Raw genomic sequence first — 15,768 nt, 5'->3', positions numbered from 1 at the left:
ATGGATATTGATGATTGTTGTTATTAATGATGTCTTTCTCCCAGGGACCACTCCAACGTGCGGCGGATGCACACGGCCGTCAAGCTCAACGAGGTCATCGTCAACAAATCCCATGATGCTCGGCTGGTCCTGCTCAACATGCCGGGACCGCCACGGAACCCAGCCGGAGACGAAAACTGTATCCTTCACTTCCTGTATGTCTCTTCCTGTGTACCAGGGTTGGACTCAATTCCATTTCAATCCATTTCTTTTTCACCTCCTTAATTGAGTGAATTGAAAATGAACCGATATCTGTGTGTTCTGTCATAGCTATAGAAGACAGTAGTAGTTGTGGTAGTTACAGTATGATGATTTTTATTGTTATTGAGAACTTTTCCTAACAGTGGACCAGTCCTTAACCGATGGTCAGATATGGAATTTCTGGAAGTTCTAACTGAGGGATTGGAACGTGTCCTATTGGTCAGGGGTGGAGGAAGTGAAGTCATCACCATCTACTCCTGATTTGCTCACACAAACCAACTACGTCAGAGCAGCCAATCACGTGGAAGAGAATGCAAAGGGAGGTATGGCTAAGGAGCCCTGGAGGTGTGGCCCCTCCGTCAGACAGCACAAAGATGGACTGTCATTGGCTGCAGCTTGGATAGACCCCTCCCATCACCCCGCTGTCAGTCATTATTCCTAGGCTTCCCCATTCCACTAAAGACAAGCTACAAAAAGCCAACACGATTCCTCAAGTGAACAGTGTGCGAGAGTTCTCATAATGTGTGTGTGTCTAAGTGTACGAGAGATATTAATCTCAACATATAATACAAAAAGGACCAGCCCATGTGACTAGACCAGGACAACTCCTGGCCCTGGTTATAGCTGATAACTAGGGCCCTGAGTTTTTCCCCTGATCAGGTCACATGGTCAGGAAAAACTCCTGGCCCCCCACATAATGCACAATAATATACAGCAGTTGGATCAGGGACCCAGTGTTTACGTCCCAATGGCACCATATTCCCGATAGTGCACTACTTTTGCACTAAATAGGGAATAGGGTGTGATTTGGGATTTACAACGTGCAGTATGAGCATGTGTGGACCAATGGATGATAGTCATAACTTAGTAGACAGACAGACCATATAGAATCGACAACATCCTAGAACATCTATATAGAATCTAGAACATCATTATACAATCTAGAACATCTATATAGAATCTAGAACATCTATATAGAATCTAGAACATTGATATAGAATCTAGAACATTCTAGAACATCTATATAGAATCTAGAAAATCGATATAGAATCTAGAACATTGTAGAACATCTAGATAGAATCTTGCACATCCTAGAAAATCTACATAGAATCTAGAACATTGATATAGAATCCAGAACACCCTGAAACAGTGTGAGTGTTCCACTGAGTGACTCGGGTTAGTTATAGGAGACGACGACAGGCGCTCTCTTCCAAAATCCACTTGTCTAGCATGCTACTTAGAGTGAAGCCGTGCATTCTACGTTGAATGGATTATTAGAACGCAGACCTGATGATGAGTGGATTGTGTGGTACGTGTGTGAGAAAATGTGTACGTTGTATGTATGTATGTACAGTATGTATGTATGTATAGTATCTATGTACAGTATGTATAGTATGAATGTACAGTATGTATGTGAGTGAGTAGGCTAGAGCTAGACAGAGAATGGACTTGATGGACCTGGGTTCATATACTATTTGAAATCATTTCAAATACTTGAGCTATGCTTGATGGAACCAACAGAATAGTGCCAAAACATGCAAACCCAACGTTTGGTATTGGTGTCTTCAACCAGGCAGACTAAAGCAGACAAACGCTCAAGAAGAAACATTTGAAATAGTACCCAGGTTTGGTGATGACAAGTTATAATAGCCTGCTGGTCTCGGATCTGTATTTGGGTCATTTTCATGAAACCAGTTTTAAAATGTCTGTACCAAATTGAGTTACAAAACCTGCAAAAATCAACTAGCATTCTGAGGAATAAGATGTCTAGTTTTTGGGAAGATGTCCTATTTGAAATACATTTTAAATTTTCACCCCAAATTCTCATTACAGAAATGAATCCGGATTAAATTCTCAGGTCTTTTGATTTACAAAAAAATAATCTTTACAAAAACGTTAACTTATTTAAATAAAACACAAAATATGTTGCTGTAGTTTGGCCAAAAATCATAATAATGGTATTCTAGTTGGAGTTTACATTCAACTATAATATTTATTAAGTACAAACAGTGTCTGTGGACTTCTCATTACTTTTTCAAGTTCCTTTAAATAAAGTTGTATTCACCCATGATGCATCATCTAGAGGAGTAGTCCTTATATGCCTTCAGAATGAGGTTCTTATTCTCATACACCCCCTTTTACCCCACTTTGCCTTCTCATTACCGAAACGGCTAAAGAGCTCAAATTGGGGAAAAGGTCAGATTTTGTATTTTATAATAATTGTATAATTTCATTTTCAGTGTTATGTTTAACTCAGGCCTCTTCATTAGGGGAGAAATGTAAAAAATATATAAATATATATTGATTTGTTTATTACTTTTTGGGACTTTGAAAGCTGTTACGGTAATGATAATTTTGTGAAACTGTTGGTTAAAATGCATAATATCTGATCAAAAAAACATTATAATAATTATGAAATAGATAAGTACATATCCTAATTTCAGGTGATTCAAGAAGATATTTTGTGAAAAATGACAGAGAATTTTTGGGACAGTTTCGTGAGAATGACCCATTTGCTATAGCCAACTCCTCTGACTACTGCTGTCATACCATAGGATTTAGTTAAAGCATTAGACAGATCTGGGACCAGAGAGGTGTGAGTAAGACATTTGTAGTTGAGGACTTGGACTGCATGGTAGATGTGTTGACACCAGAGGCTCCTAGTTTAGGTGTGAATGATGATGATGCTGTGTCTTTCCCCTAGATTTGTTTTCTCAAGGCGGGGCGCCAAAATCAAGGCCTACCAAATCAATATAAAGGGGGTGATTCACTTTAAACACAACAATAGTCAATTGAAGCCTAATTATTTTAGGCCTGCCCTGCCTGGTAAAACACTTGAGTGAGAGAGGTGTGGAAGGTTTTAAGGATGTAAGGAATGGATTTAAGTATTGTGAATGAGTAACAGTGTTGTAGGTAGCAATATTAGAGGGGGGGGGGGGGGGGGGGGGTTGTTATTGTTGCACACTGGACCACCGTTGTAAAGAGACCATTACCCTGCATGATGTTTTAACATTGTTTTTACGTTGCACTGTCAGTGAAAGGGAGGGTGTGTGTGTGTGCGAATGGAGAATGATTATGTATGTGTATGATGTATGTGGGTGAGCTGTATGCTTACACCCAATAAGGAAAAATTACATTTATTTTTATTTTATCTTACGAGTTATCCTCCCCCTCGCTACCTACCTATCAGTACATGCCTGTGCTGTTCCGTCAGCATCTGCCTGTTTGCATCCCAAATGGCTCTACTTCCTTTGTAGTGCACTACTTTTGACCAGGGCAATCATAGGGCTCTGGTTAAAAGTAGTACACTATGTAGGGAATAGGGTGCCATTTCAGATGTAGCCCTTTTCTCTTCTGCCACTCCTGATTTTAGACTACTAGGAATCCATCACATTGACATCTTCTGGTAGTGTGACTGTGCGAGTGTCTGTGCCTGTGTGTGTGTCACCTGCCTCCTGCAACGCTTGTGAAACTCGTGAAAATGGGAGAGGGTTGAATGTGGGCTTCATCCAAAATGGCACCCTATTCCCTACATAGGGCCCGTATCCACAGAGTGTCTGAGTAGGAGTGCTGACGTAGGATCCGTTTGAATAAGATTATATGGACAGATCCTAAATCAGCGCTCCTCCTTTGAGATGCTTTGTGGATATAGGGCCTGGTCAAAAGTAGTGCGTTATAAAGGGAATAGGGTGTTATTTGGGACAGAACCCTGGAGGTATTTTATTCCACGATGCTTGTCTTCGATCTTCTCAATGTATTGACTTTATTGTGCAGGGATGGATTCTATGTGTTCAATTGTTTTTCATCCACAACTTTTTTGCTTGTACATAAAAACTAAGAGAAATCCCACGTTTTGTTTTTTTAATTACATGATAAAAAAAAATAAAAAAACTTTGCTTGAGAAAATGGGAATAAAACCAATTTTGAAAGATATCATGACTTGTTGTTTCTGCGTCTATTCGGACATAATGTTATAGCAAAGGATATAGTACAAATTGAGAATTATATTTGTTATTTGAACATTATCATAATTTATCAAATGTAGTTAACAAAAAAATACGTCACTTGACTCATTTGCATATTTGAAACTTGAGCTCGCGCAACGTCAACGTGTTCACGTCACTTCCTCATGTCAAGACAATCCGGAAGCCGGTGCCATGTTGTGATTTTTGACGAAAAACTAAAATATCATCACGGGCGAAGTTCAGAAAAGTGGGACAGAGCAGATTTCGGGGTGAGGATGGAGGTAAGAACGAGAGTAGAACGTTTTCAGTGGGGAATCACTTGTGTGGTCGGCATATCCAAACCTGTGCACAAGTGTCCACAATCTTTTGTTTTCAAACACACAACAATGAACACAAGCTCAGAAAGCCTGACATCATTCAGACCTAGCAAGCTAACTAGCTATTAGCCAACTCTTTCCTAGTTTGTCAGCTTTAAGTAGAGAGCTTAAGTCCCTGTATGAAAAATGTATATGTTCACTAACTGTAAGTCGCTCTGGATAAGAGCGTCTGCTAAATGACTGAAATGTAAGATTGAGATTAACTAACTACCTTATCTGATCCTGTGAGAAAGCTTGCTAGTAAACAGCAAGAAGGTGACAACAGAAAAATAATTTCCTCCTCCACTCTGCCTGTCTATTCGAGTTGTTGTCGTCTCTAAAATTAATAAGTGGCAATGGCTGTTATTCTTGACAGTGAGATTTTCCAAAGATTTTAAAGGGAGTTCGTAGTAGTGGTTGTTGTAACATTTCTGTTAGGTTTTGTCCAGAGAATAAACGGTTAAAGCCTTTCATTTGGCGTGGTCTTTACTAGGCCATTGGGATAAACCATTTGAGAAAAGTGGAAGTCCATGTTGGATATCAGCTGTTTGTTTATTTAATTCAATAATCGATTTTTGTTTGTAATAATTCACCCATATGTGAATTTAAACAAGTACATCAATTGCTACATGATGACAAAACGCTTTGAACTAAATAAACTGCTGTGAAAGCAAAATTCCGATATCCCAGACACCCCCAATTCTCACACTGGAACCCGCCCTCAAGATATGGCGATTCAATTCCAAATCCACAGTTCTGGTTCCATTGAGCAGCCTTGCTCGAGCGCAGAGCAGCCGTCGTGAGAAAGAACCGGACGAGCTGAATTCTGAAATGCATCAAGACATGTCAAAATACTGTCATTTGCGGGACTCCATATAGCTTATATTATTAGCCTTCTGTTAACTTGTGTTTGTGAGGTTAAGATAGCGCGAGTTTGTTTGGGTGTAGTAGGTGTATAAATCCAGCGAGCACAGGATTCGGTACCACCGCCTTGCGTCAGCATAGTAGGACAGCCACGCTAGTTAGTAACGAGACGGGTTATTTTTGGTATGAGTGATCGAGCGCTGGCGTGCACTGCGATAATTATTTCGCCATATGCGTAGCAAACGTCCGCTTCGTTTTATACCATCAAATCGCTATAAATCCTGCATATTTCATGACAGAAATCTGAAGTCTGGGCTGTAGCCATTTTTGATTTATTCTTCATTGGTTGTAAATTTCGTGATACTTAAACAAAGTCAGTGAGTGGTACAGTAGTTTTCGTTCATAGATTTTTTTCCCGCACTTCATCCAATTGCATTGATTGAATGTCATACGAGGCGCCCTTAGAAAATGGACCTGAATTTTTACTCTGATCTAATGGATGGGACTGGGCAACACGGAGATCCAGAATTCCTGGACCCTGGGTCTTTCAATGGATTTGACAATAAGGTGACCTACAGCAAGATTGGCTTGACAAGAGCAGTGTGTGTGTGTGTGTGCGCGCGCGCTCTATGGAGGCAACTATGACCCTCACAAACGCTCAGCCGTCTTATAACCGCATGTTAGGGCTTTGTTGAATATGTCGTAGCTACAGCACACGTGTAATGTATTGGCTGATATGGCGAGGTGAGCTGTGGTCATTGGGATGTTTACTATGTGAAAAGTATGCCTAGCTATGTGTGTGGTTGTTATACTGTTTGAGGTGTTGTTGATCCTATTCATGATGTCATTGTCTTTATAAAAGGGATGGTGATGGTCATTGTTATGCGTTGATGATGATTTGACCTGTGTGTGTTTTGTGTTTCAGTTCCCTGGAGGCAGTGACAACTACCTGACCATCAGCGGGGCAAGCCATCCGTTCCTCTCCTCCTCTGAGGTAGCTACTAAATTCTTCCACTTCACTCTCTTTTCTAAACTCTCATTCCCTCTCCCCTATCCTGTCTCTCTGTCTACAAATCCTCAAACAATCTGCAGTTACTCACACACCACAAACATCCAGTATAGCAGGTGACGAAGTCTCATACCCCAATGACATACTTCTCCCCTCCCTCTTTCCTCTCCACCCCTCCCCTCCACCCCTCCCTCTTTCCTCTACTGTCTCCTCTCCACCCCTCCCCTCCCTCGTTCCTCTACTGTCTCCTCTCCACCCCTCCCCTCCCTCGTTCCTCTACTGTCTCCTCTCCACCCCTCCCCTCCCTCATTCCTCTACTGTCTCCTCTCCACCCCTCCCCTCCCTCGTTCCTCTACTCTCTCCCCTCCACCCCTCCCCTCCCTCGTTCCTCTACTGTCTCCCCTCCACCCCTCCCCTCCCTCTTTCCTCTACTGTCTCCCCTCCACCCCTCCCCTCCCTCTTTCCTCTACTGTCTCCACCCCTCCCCTCCCTCGTTCCCTACTGTCTCCACCCCTCCCTCGTTCCTCTACTGTCTCCTCTCCACCCCTCCCCTCCCTCGTTCCTCTACTGTCTCCCCTCCACCCCTCCCCTCCCTCGTTCCTCTACTGTCTCCCCTCCACCCCTCCCCTCCCTCTTTCCTCTACTGTCTCCACCCCTCCCCTCCCTCGTTCCCTACTGTCTCCACCCCTCCCTCGTTCCTCTACTGTCTCCCCTCCACCCCTCCCCTCCCTCGTTCCTCTACTGCCTCCTCTCCACCCCTCCCCTCCCTCATTCCTCTACTGTCTCCTCTCCACCCCTCCCCTCCCTCATTCCTCTACTGTCTCCCCTCCACCCCTCCCCTCCCTCGTTCCTCTACTGTCTCCCCTCCACCCCTCCCCTCCCTCGTTCCTCTACTGTCTCCTCTCCACCCCTCCCCTCCCTCGTTCCTCTACTGTCTCCCCTCCACCCCTCCCCTCCCTCGTTCCTCTACTGTCTCCCCTCCACCCCTCCCCTCCCTCGTTCCTCTACTGTCTCCTCTCCACCCCTCCCCTCCCTCGTTCCTCTACTGTCTCCTCTCCACCCCTCCCCTCCCTCGTTCCCCTACTGACTCCTCTCCACCCCTCCCCTCCCTCGTTCCTCTACTGGCTCCCCTCCACCCCTCCCCTACCCTTTCCTCCTTACCCTCTCCCCCTATCCCCTACCCTCTGTTCTCCCCTTCTCATTTCTCTCCATTCTATCCCTCCCCCCAACAGACATTCCACACCCCCAGCCTGGGCGATGAGGAGTTTGAGATCCCCCCCATCTCCCTGGATCCGGACCAGGCCCTCACTGTGTCTGATGAAGTGGCCCACTTTGGAGAGCTCTCGGACGGGGAGCGCGGTGGATTGTCCACCCCCGGGAACGCGGTGGTGGGGGGAGATGACCCGTCCTTCGCCTTGACCTTCGTCAACCCCCATTCGGGGTCACAGGGGCTAGAGCACCATCTTAGTCTGGGGGTCATCAGTCAGCCTGGTGGAGGAGGGGCCATGCTGGGGTCTGCTCTGGGCATGGTGAGAACCATAGAGATACATTTCAATGTATCCTCAATGTGGTCCTCTGTAGCTCAATTGGTAGAGCATGGCGCTTGTAACGCCGGGGTAGTGGATTCGATCCCCGGGACCACCCATACGTAAAAATGTATGCACACATGACTGTAAGTCGCTTTGGATAAAAGCGTTGTGGTCCTCTGTAGCTCAATTGGTAGAGCATGGCGCTTGTAACGCCGGGGTAGTGGATTCGATCCCCGGGACCACCCATACGTAAAAATGTATGCACACATGACTGTAAGTCGCTTTTGATAAAAGCGTCTGCTAAATGGCTTATTATTATTAATTAAGATTCTCTGACCAATATGTCTGTCCTGTACTCACGTTGCCGGGATGCCAATGTCCATTCTAGTGTTCTATTTAATTCTATGCGAGGACTACAAGATGTTCTTTAGCTCATAATACTCTGCCCTTGTCTATGAACCTCACCTCTTTTCCAGGATCTGGGACACCCCATTGGCTCCCAGTTCAGCAGCTCCTCCCCCATGACCATAGACGTCCCGCTGAGTGACATGGGCCACGGCCTCTTGGGCCACAATCAGCTGACTACCATGGACCAATCAGAGTTCAGCGCCCAGCTGGGGCTCAGCCTGGGGGGCGGGGCCATCCTGGCATGCTCGCAATCGCCTGACCAACCACTGTCGGCCGCTGCTTCGCCCGTCGGTTCGCTACAGGATGACGACATGGACGACTTCAGACGGGTCAGTCCTATTGGTCAATCTTTGTCATGTCTGTATTAGTCGATCTGTCAGTCTCTGTCGGTAGGTCTTGTTTGTCCGTGTCTGTTGTAATGTAATTCTCAATTCTGTGTTTACAGTGCATTCCGAAAGTATTCAGACCCCTTGACTTTTTCCACATTTTGTTACGTTACAGCCTTATTCTAAAATTGATTTAAATTGTTTTTTCCCCTCATCAATCTACACACAATACCCCCATAATGACAAAGCAAAAACAGGTTTTTAGAAATTTTGCAAATATATTAAAAACAGACATATTACATTTACATAAGTATTCAGACACTTCACTCAGTACATATTACAGCCTCGTGTCTTCTTGTGTATGACGCTAAAAGCTTGGCACACCTGTATTTGGGGAGTTTCTCCCTTCTCTGCAGATCCTCTCAAGCTCTGTCAGGTTGGATGGGGAGCGTCGCTGCACAGCTATTTTCAGGTCTCTCCGGAGATGCTCGATCGGGTTCAAGTCCGGGCTCTGGCTGGGCCATTCAAGGACATTCAGAGACTTGTCCGAAGCCACTCATGCGTTGTCTTGGCTGTGTGCTTAGGGTCGTTGTCCTGTTGGAAGGTGAACCTTCGCCCAAGTCTGAGGTCCTGAGCACTCTGGAGCAGGTTTTCATCAAGGATCTCTCTGTACTTTGTCCAGTTAATCTTTCCCTCGATCCTGACTAGTCTCCCTGCCGCTGAACAACATCCCCACAGCATGATGCTGCCACCACCATGCTTCACCGTAGGGATGGTGCCGGGTTTCCTCCAGACGTGACGCTTGGAATTCAGGCCAAAGAGTTCAATCTTGGTTTCATCAGACCAGAGAATCTTGTTTCTCATGGTCTGAGTCCTTTAGGTGCCTTTTGGCAAACTCCAAGCAGGCTGTCATGTGCCTTTTACTGAAGAGTGGCTTCCGTCTGGCCACGCTACCATAAAGACCTGATTGGTGGAGTGCTGCAGAGATGGTTGTCCTTCTGGAAGGTTCTCCCATCTCCACAGAGGAACTCTGAAACTCTGTCTGAGTGACCATCGGGTTCTTGGTCACCTCCCTGACCAAGGCCCTTCTCCCACGATTGCTTAGTTTGGCGGCCAGTTCTAGGAAGAGTCCAGGTGGTTCCAAACTTCTTCCATTTAAGAATGATGGAGGCACTGTTTTCTTGTCGACCTTCAATGCTGTAGAATGTTTTTGATACCCTTCCCCAGATCTGTGCCTCGACACAATCCTGTCTCGGTGCTCTACGGACAATTCCTTCAACCTCATGGCTTGGTTTTTGCTCCGACATGCACTGTCAACTGTGGGACCATTATATAGACAGGTGTGTGCCTTTCTAAATCATGTCCAATCAATAGAATTTACCACAGGTGGACTCCAAGTTGTAGCAACAATTCAAGGATGATCAATGGAAACAGGATGCACATGAGCTCAATTTTGAGTCTCATAGCAAAGGATCTGAATACCTATGTTAATAAGGTATTTCTAAAAACCTGTTCGCTTTGTCATTATGGGGTATTGTGTGTAGATTGATGAGGATTTGTATTTATTTAATCAATTTTAGAATAAGGCTGTAACGTAACAAAATGTGGGAAAAGGAAGGGGTATGAATACTTTCCGAATGCTTTGATCAATGTATGGGAAACGGTTTTTCCCTCTGTTTTTCCCTCTCCCCTGCTCTCTCGCCCATTTTAATTCAGCAGAGCGTGTTGGTGGAGTCCCCTGTCTCTCTCGGCGTCATCTCCCTCGATCCCTCTCTCTCCGATTCCCACATACCTTCCTCTGCTCCGTCCTCCAGCTCCCCTCCTACCCTCGTCCGGAGAGGGGGAGCGGCTGGAGGAGGGAAGAAAGGGAAGAAGAAAAACAAAGACCCTAAGGAGCCCCAGAAGCCGGTGTCGGCCTACGCTCTGTTCTTCAGGGACACACAGGCAGCCATTAAGGGCCAGAACCCCAACGCCACCTTCGGAGAGGTGTCCAAGATAGTCGCCTCCATGTGGGAAAGTCTGGCGGAGGAACAGAAACAGGTACACACATTCATGCAAACGCACATGTTCACATTCACTATACAAGCACAGATATGAATAATGTATACTGAACAAAAATATAAACGCAACATATAAAGTGTTGGTTTCATGAGCTGAAATAAAAGATCCCAGAAATTTTCCATACGCACAAAACGCTAATTTCTCTCAAATGTACACAAATTTGTTTACACCCCTGTTAGTGAGCATTTCTTCTATGCTTAGATAATCCATCCACCTGACATGGTGGCATATCAAGAAGCTGATTAGACAGCATGATCATTACACAGGTGCACCTTGTACTGGGGACAATAAGGCCTCTCTAAAATGTGCATTTTTGTCACACAACATATTGCCACAGATGTCTCAATTTTTGAGAGCGTGCATTTCGCATGCTAACTGCAGGAATTTCCACCAGAGCATTGAATGTTAATTTCTCTACCATAAGCCGCCTCCAACGTCATTTTAGAGAATTTGGCAGTACGTCCAACCGGCCTCACAACTGCAGACCACGTGTAACCACGCCAGCCCAGGACCTCCACATCCGGCTTCTTCACCTGCGGGATCGTTTTAGACCAGCCACCCTGACAGCTGATGAAAATGTGGGTTTGCACAACCAAATAATTTCTCCACAAACTGTCAGACCCGCTCAGGGAAGCTCATCTGCGTGCTCGTCGTCCTCACCAGGGTCTTGACCTGACTGCAGTTCGGGGTCGTAACCAACTTCAGTGGGCAAATGCTGTACCTTCGATGGCCACTGGCACACTGGAGAAGTGTGCTCTTCACGGGTGAGTCCCGGTTTCAACCGTACCGGGCAGATGGCAGACATTGTGTGGGCGAGCAGTTTGCCCCATGGTGGAGTTATGGTATGGGCAGGCATAAGCTACAGACAACGAACACAATTGCATTTTATCGATGGCAATTTGAATGCACAGAGATACCGTGTCGAGATCCTGAGGCCATTGTCGTGCCATTCATCCGCCACCATCCCCATGTTTCAGCATGATAATGCACGGCCCCATGTCGCAAGGATCTGTACACAATTCCTGGAAGCTGAAAATGTCCCAGTTCTTCCATGGCCTGCATACTCACCAGACATCACCATTGAGCATGTTTGGGATGCTCTGGATTGATATCCAGCAACTTTGCACAGCCATTGAAGAGTGTGACAACATTCCACAGGCCACAATCAATAGCCTGATCAACTCTATGCGAAGGAGATGTGTCGCGCTGCATAAGGCAAATGGTGGTCACACCAGATACTGACTGGTTTTCTGATCCACGCCCCTACCTTTTTTTCTAAGGTATCTGTGACCAACAGATGCATATCTGTATTCCCAGTCATGTGAAATCCATAGATTAGGGTCTAATTTATTTATTCTAATTGACTTATATGAACTGTAACTCAGTTACAATCTTTGAAATTGTTGCATGTTGTGTTTTATATTTTTGTTCAGTGTAATATCATTGGGTTCACACATTCTCTCATGATATCCCTGTATGTATTCCTCTCAGGTGTACAAGAGGAAGACTGAGGCAGCTAAGACGGAGTATCTCAAGGCTCTGGCAGCCTACAGAGATAATCAACTTCCTGAGGTGAGACTAGTGTTCCTAGAGAATGCTATTCAGTTCTACTCTGTGTGTGTGTGAGTAGGTTTATTATGATGGCCAGCCTTTGTCAACGGGCGGCAGGTAGCCTAGCAGTTAAGAGCATTGTAACCGAAAGTGTGCAGGTTCAAATCCCCGAGCCAACTAGGTGAAAAAACTGTTGATGTACCCTTGAGCAAGGCACTTCACCCTAATTGCTCCTTTAAGTCGCTCTGGATAAGAGCGTCTGTTAAATGACTAAAATGTAATGTAAATGTAATGTGGAAACTAAATGTCCTCTTTTCCCTCAACCCCTCTCTCTTCCAACCCCTCCACCTTACTCCTCCTCTTCTCTCTCCCAGCCAACCATCGAGCTTCTGGACACTGCTCCGTCGCCTCCCTCTCCTCCCTCTCCTCCTTCCCCTGCCCCCGTCGCCCCCCATCCCCGCTCCACTCGTTCCTGTGCCCCCCACCTGGCCCCCGAGGAGAACACCATCACCAACATCTGCACCTCCAACATCATCCTAACAGGTGGCGACCTCCCTCAGGTCACCACCCGCTCCCGTACAGGGGCGCACAAACCGCCTGCCCCGTCACCAAGCCCCCCCACCATCACCAAAATCATCATCAAGCAACAGAAGTCCCCCTCAGGGGTGACGGTGGTGTCCAGTAGTACGGTATCGTCGGCCCGTCAGCCACCGCCACTCCAACAGATGCTGAACACCCCTCCTCCCCCCCGTCTCCAGCAGATGGTACATGCCCAGGCCCCTCCGCCACTGCAGGCCAAACCAAGAGCCGGGGGTGCCACAGCACCACCCCCTCTGCAGATCAAGATGGTCCATCCCTCAGATTTGGACTCTCCAATTATTGTGACGGCTGCGGGGGGGTTAGCCGCGTCGGGTGGGACCACTCCGACCTCGGGGGAGGTGGTACAGTCCTCTGCCATAGTAATGGCCTGTTCAACGGAGGCCGAGGACGGGGCTGAAGGAGAGGAAGGGGTAAGATGCTTCCTAGATATGATGATATCATAATATATGCTTGGTAATATGCCTGCTAATTCTATAAATCTGTTATGTGCCACTCAATCCCCTCTCCTCCCATCCGTCCTAGATGCAGGTAGAGTTGAATGTGTCTTCAGGGCCAGTTGTGACCCAGACCTCCAGCCCTAGCCTGTGTGTCCGAGCCGGATGCACCAACCCAGCTGTAGAGAACAAGGACTGGGACAGGGAGTACTGCAGCAACGAGTGTGTGGCCATACACTGCAGGTTCGGACGGATGGATGTATACATGCATACATACATACACACACAAAAACAAACACCCACACACACACTGACATTGCCACCTGAAATGCTTGGGAGTCAAAATAGAATACCTGGGATAGGATAAAGTAATCCTTCTACCCCCCCCCCCCCCCCCCCCCCCCAAAAAAAAAAAAAACCATATTGTAAAGTGGTTATCCCACTGGCTATAAGGTGTAAGTCGCTCTGGATAAGAGCGTCTGCTAAATGACGTAAATTTAAATTTAAAATTTAAATGTATAGATCATGTTCTTCCCAAAGAATGGAAAATGTCGATAAAGCAACATTTCTGCTCCCAATTGTGATTTTTTAAAAATTGTGTTGATTGATCTATTGACTATCTCTATAGGGATGTATTCATGGCCTGGTGTGCGATCCGAGGGCAGAACTCCACTTCCGTCACGTAAGGAATGGACAGAAGGGAGGAGGAGTGAGAGAAGATTATCATGATAGAGGGAGGACTAGGAAGGAGAGAAGAGACTGGACATGATGGAGGGAGGAGATGGAAGGAGAGGAGAGAGGGACTTGGCTTTTATTCACAGCAGACTTTGTCCTCTAAGAAGAATCAAGTGGAAGACCAAAACTCCTGTGATGTTAAATTATGAAGTTTAAATAATGAGAGTATTTTATATGAAATGTTTTTAATCATTTTAAAATGTTGGTGAAATGTAATATAATGCTGCAGTTACTATTGGTATGTCTCTTGCATTTCATAGCTTGGGCCTTAGAGTTGGATAAAGGGCACGTCTTTGCATATTTGAGAATGGCGCCACCCATGCTAAAATTGGCTTTGTGTCAAATGCTCCAATTCTGTGGCTAAGATCAGGAGTTTTTCTCCTGATCATGTGACCCAACAAGGAAACACTCTGGGCCCTGTTACCATATTCTTCCTGGCTAGGTCACGTGATCAGGAGAAACAACTGTCCCTATCCATCAGCCAATGAGAAGAAGGCATGTTTATTTCACATGTGCATCCTCTCGTCTGACTGTTGCATTGAAACAGAGATCACGGTATCAATGTTGCCTGCGACTTAAAAATCAGTGTCACCTCGGTCTAATGGTGCAGACCGGGTTTCAGATCCCACCGTAACATAAGCTAAACCCCTGGGCTGCGTTCAGGAGTGTGAAAAATTCTGAACGTTGCCGATAGAAATGCCATTTATAGAACTGACATGATTCCTTTCTCGAGTACATGACAGACAAGCATGTCTGTTTACATAATATATTTATATCTGAACAGTTGTTCCATACTGAACATGATTGCCATTGAATGGGAAGGCTTCTTGTATACATATTACGAACATTCAGGATTCCAGTTTGTTTTTGAAAAACCATCATGTTGGTGAAAATAAAACAGTAGGAAACATATATTTGAAAGAAAATAGTCATTTAAGTAACGCGCAAAAAACATTAAACCAGCTTTTACTTTGACACTACATGACCAAAAGTATGTGGACACCTGCTCGTCGAACGTCTCATTCCAAAATCATGGGCATTAATATGGAGTTGGTCCCCCCTTTGCTGCTAGTGTTGGAACATTGCTGCGGGGACTTGCTTCCATTCAGCCACAAGAGCATTAGTGAGGTTGGGCACTGATGTTGGGCCATTAGGCCTGGCTCGCAGTCGGCGTTCCAATTCATCCCAAAGGTGTTCGATGGGGTTGGGGTTGAGGTCAGGGCTCCTGTGCAGGCCAGTCAAGTTCTTCCACACCGATCTCAACAAACCATTTCTGCATGGACCTTGTTTTGTGCACGGGGGCATTATCATGCGGATACAGGAAAGGGCCTTCCCCAAACTATTGCCACAAAGTTGGAAGCACAGAATCTTCTAGAATGTTGTATGCTGTAGCATTAAGATTTCCCTTCACTGGAACTAAAGGGCCTAGCCCAAACCATGAAAAACAGCCCCAGACCATTATTCCTCCTCCACCAAACTTTACAGTTGGCACTGCATTCGGGCAGGTAGCGTTCTCCTGGCATCCGCCAAACCCAGATTTGTCTGTCAGACTGCCAGATGGTCAAGCTTGATTCACAATTCCAGAGAACGTGTTTCCACTGCTTCAGAGTCCAATGGCGGCGAGCTTTACACCACTCCAGCTGCTCGGCCATGGAAACCCATTTCACGAACAGTTGTTGTGCTGACGTTG

At 45.9% G+C, this 15,768-nt stretch overlaps 2 protein-coding genes across 4 annotated transcripts in view; both read left to right on the top strand.

The window, feature by feature from the left end:
• slc12a6 (solute carrier family 12 member 6) overlaps nt 1–2,313 on the top strand; it is a 29,188-nt gene extending 26,875 nt beyond the window's left edge. Inside the window, 2 exon segments of the mRNA XM_084156416.1 lie at nt 45–178; nt 410–2,313. Of these exon segments, the coding sequence (XP_084012542.1) occupies nt 45–178; nt 410–501 (226 nt within the window). The 3' untranslated portion in view covers nt 502–2,313.
• A 2,083-nt stretch (nt 2,314–4,396) lies between these two features.
• Nucleotides 4,397–14,310, top strand: LOC311113197 (TOX high mobility group box family member 4-B-like). Of its 3 annotated transcripts, none has more exons than XM_084156397.1 (9): nt 4,397–4,486; nt 6,351–6,419; nt 7,667–7,963; nt 8,440–8,700; nt 10,414–10,737; nt 12,250–12,330; nt 12,684–13,319; nt 13,432–13,586; nt 13,972–14,310. In XM_084156397.1, the coding sequence occupies exons 1-9, from the start codon at nt 4,481–4,483 to the stop codon at nt 14,027–14,029; spliced, it is 1,887 nt and encodes a 628-aa protein (XP_084012523.1). In that variant the 5' UTR covers nt 4,397–4,480; the 3' UTR covers nt 14,030–14,310. The 3 variants fall into 3 exon arrangements, with proteins under 3 accessions (XP_084012523.1, XP_084012522.1, XP_084012521.1); XM_084156396.1 differs by lacking the exon at nt 4,397–4,486 and adding an exon at nt 5,808–5,992 and having other exon boundaries at nt 10,417–10,737; XM_084156395.1 differs by lacking the exon at nt 4,397–4,486 and adding an exon at nt 5,808–5,992.
• The last annotated feature ends 1,458 nt before the right edge of the window (nt 14,311–15,768 follow it).

The sequence above is a fragment of the Coregonus lavaretus genome, assembly GCF_964263955.1.
Source record: "Coregonus lavaretus genome assembly, chromosome: 39".
Classification (NCBI taxonomy): domain Eukaryota; kingdom Metazoa; phylum Chordata; class Actinopteri; order Salmoniformes; family Salmonidae; genus Coregonus; species Coregonus lavaretus.
Note: the sequence above shows the minus strand (reverse complement) of the source record. Positions and strands in the feature narration are given on the sequence as shown.

Coding starts and splice junctions, on each gene's coding strand:
- LOC311113197 (XM_084156395.1), top strand. CDS start 5,894: ATGGACCTGAATTTTTACTCTGATCTAATGGATGGGACTGGGCAACAC. Junction 6,420..7,666: donor CGTTCCTCTCCTCCTCTGAG/GTAGCTACTAAA, acceptor TCCCCCCAACAG/ACATTCCACACCCCCAGCCT. Junction 10,738..12,249: donor TGGCGGAGGAACAGAAACAG/GTACACACATTC, acceptor TATTCCTCTCAG/GTGTACAAGAGGAAGACTGA.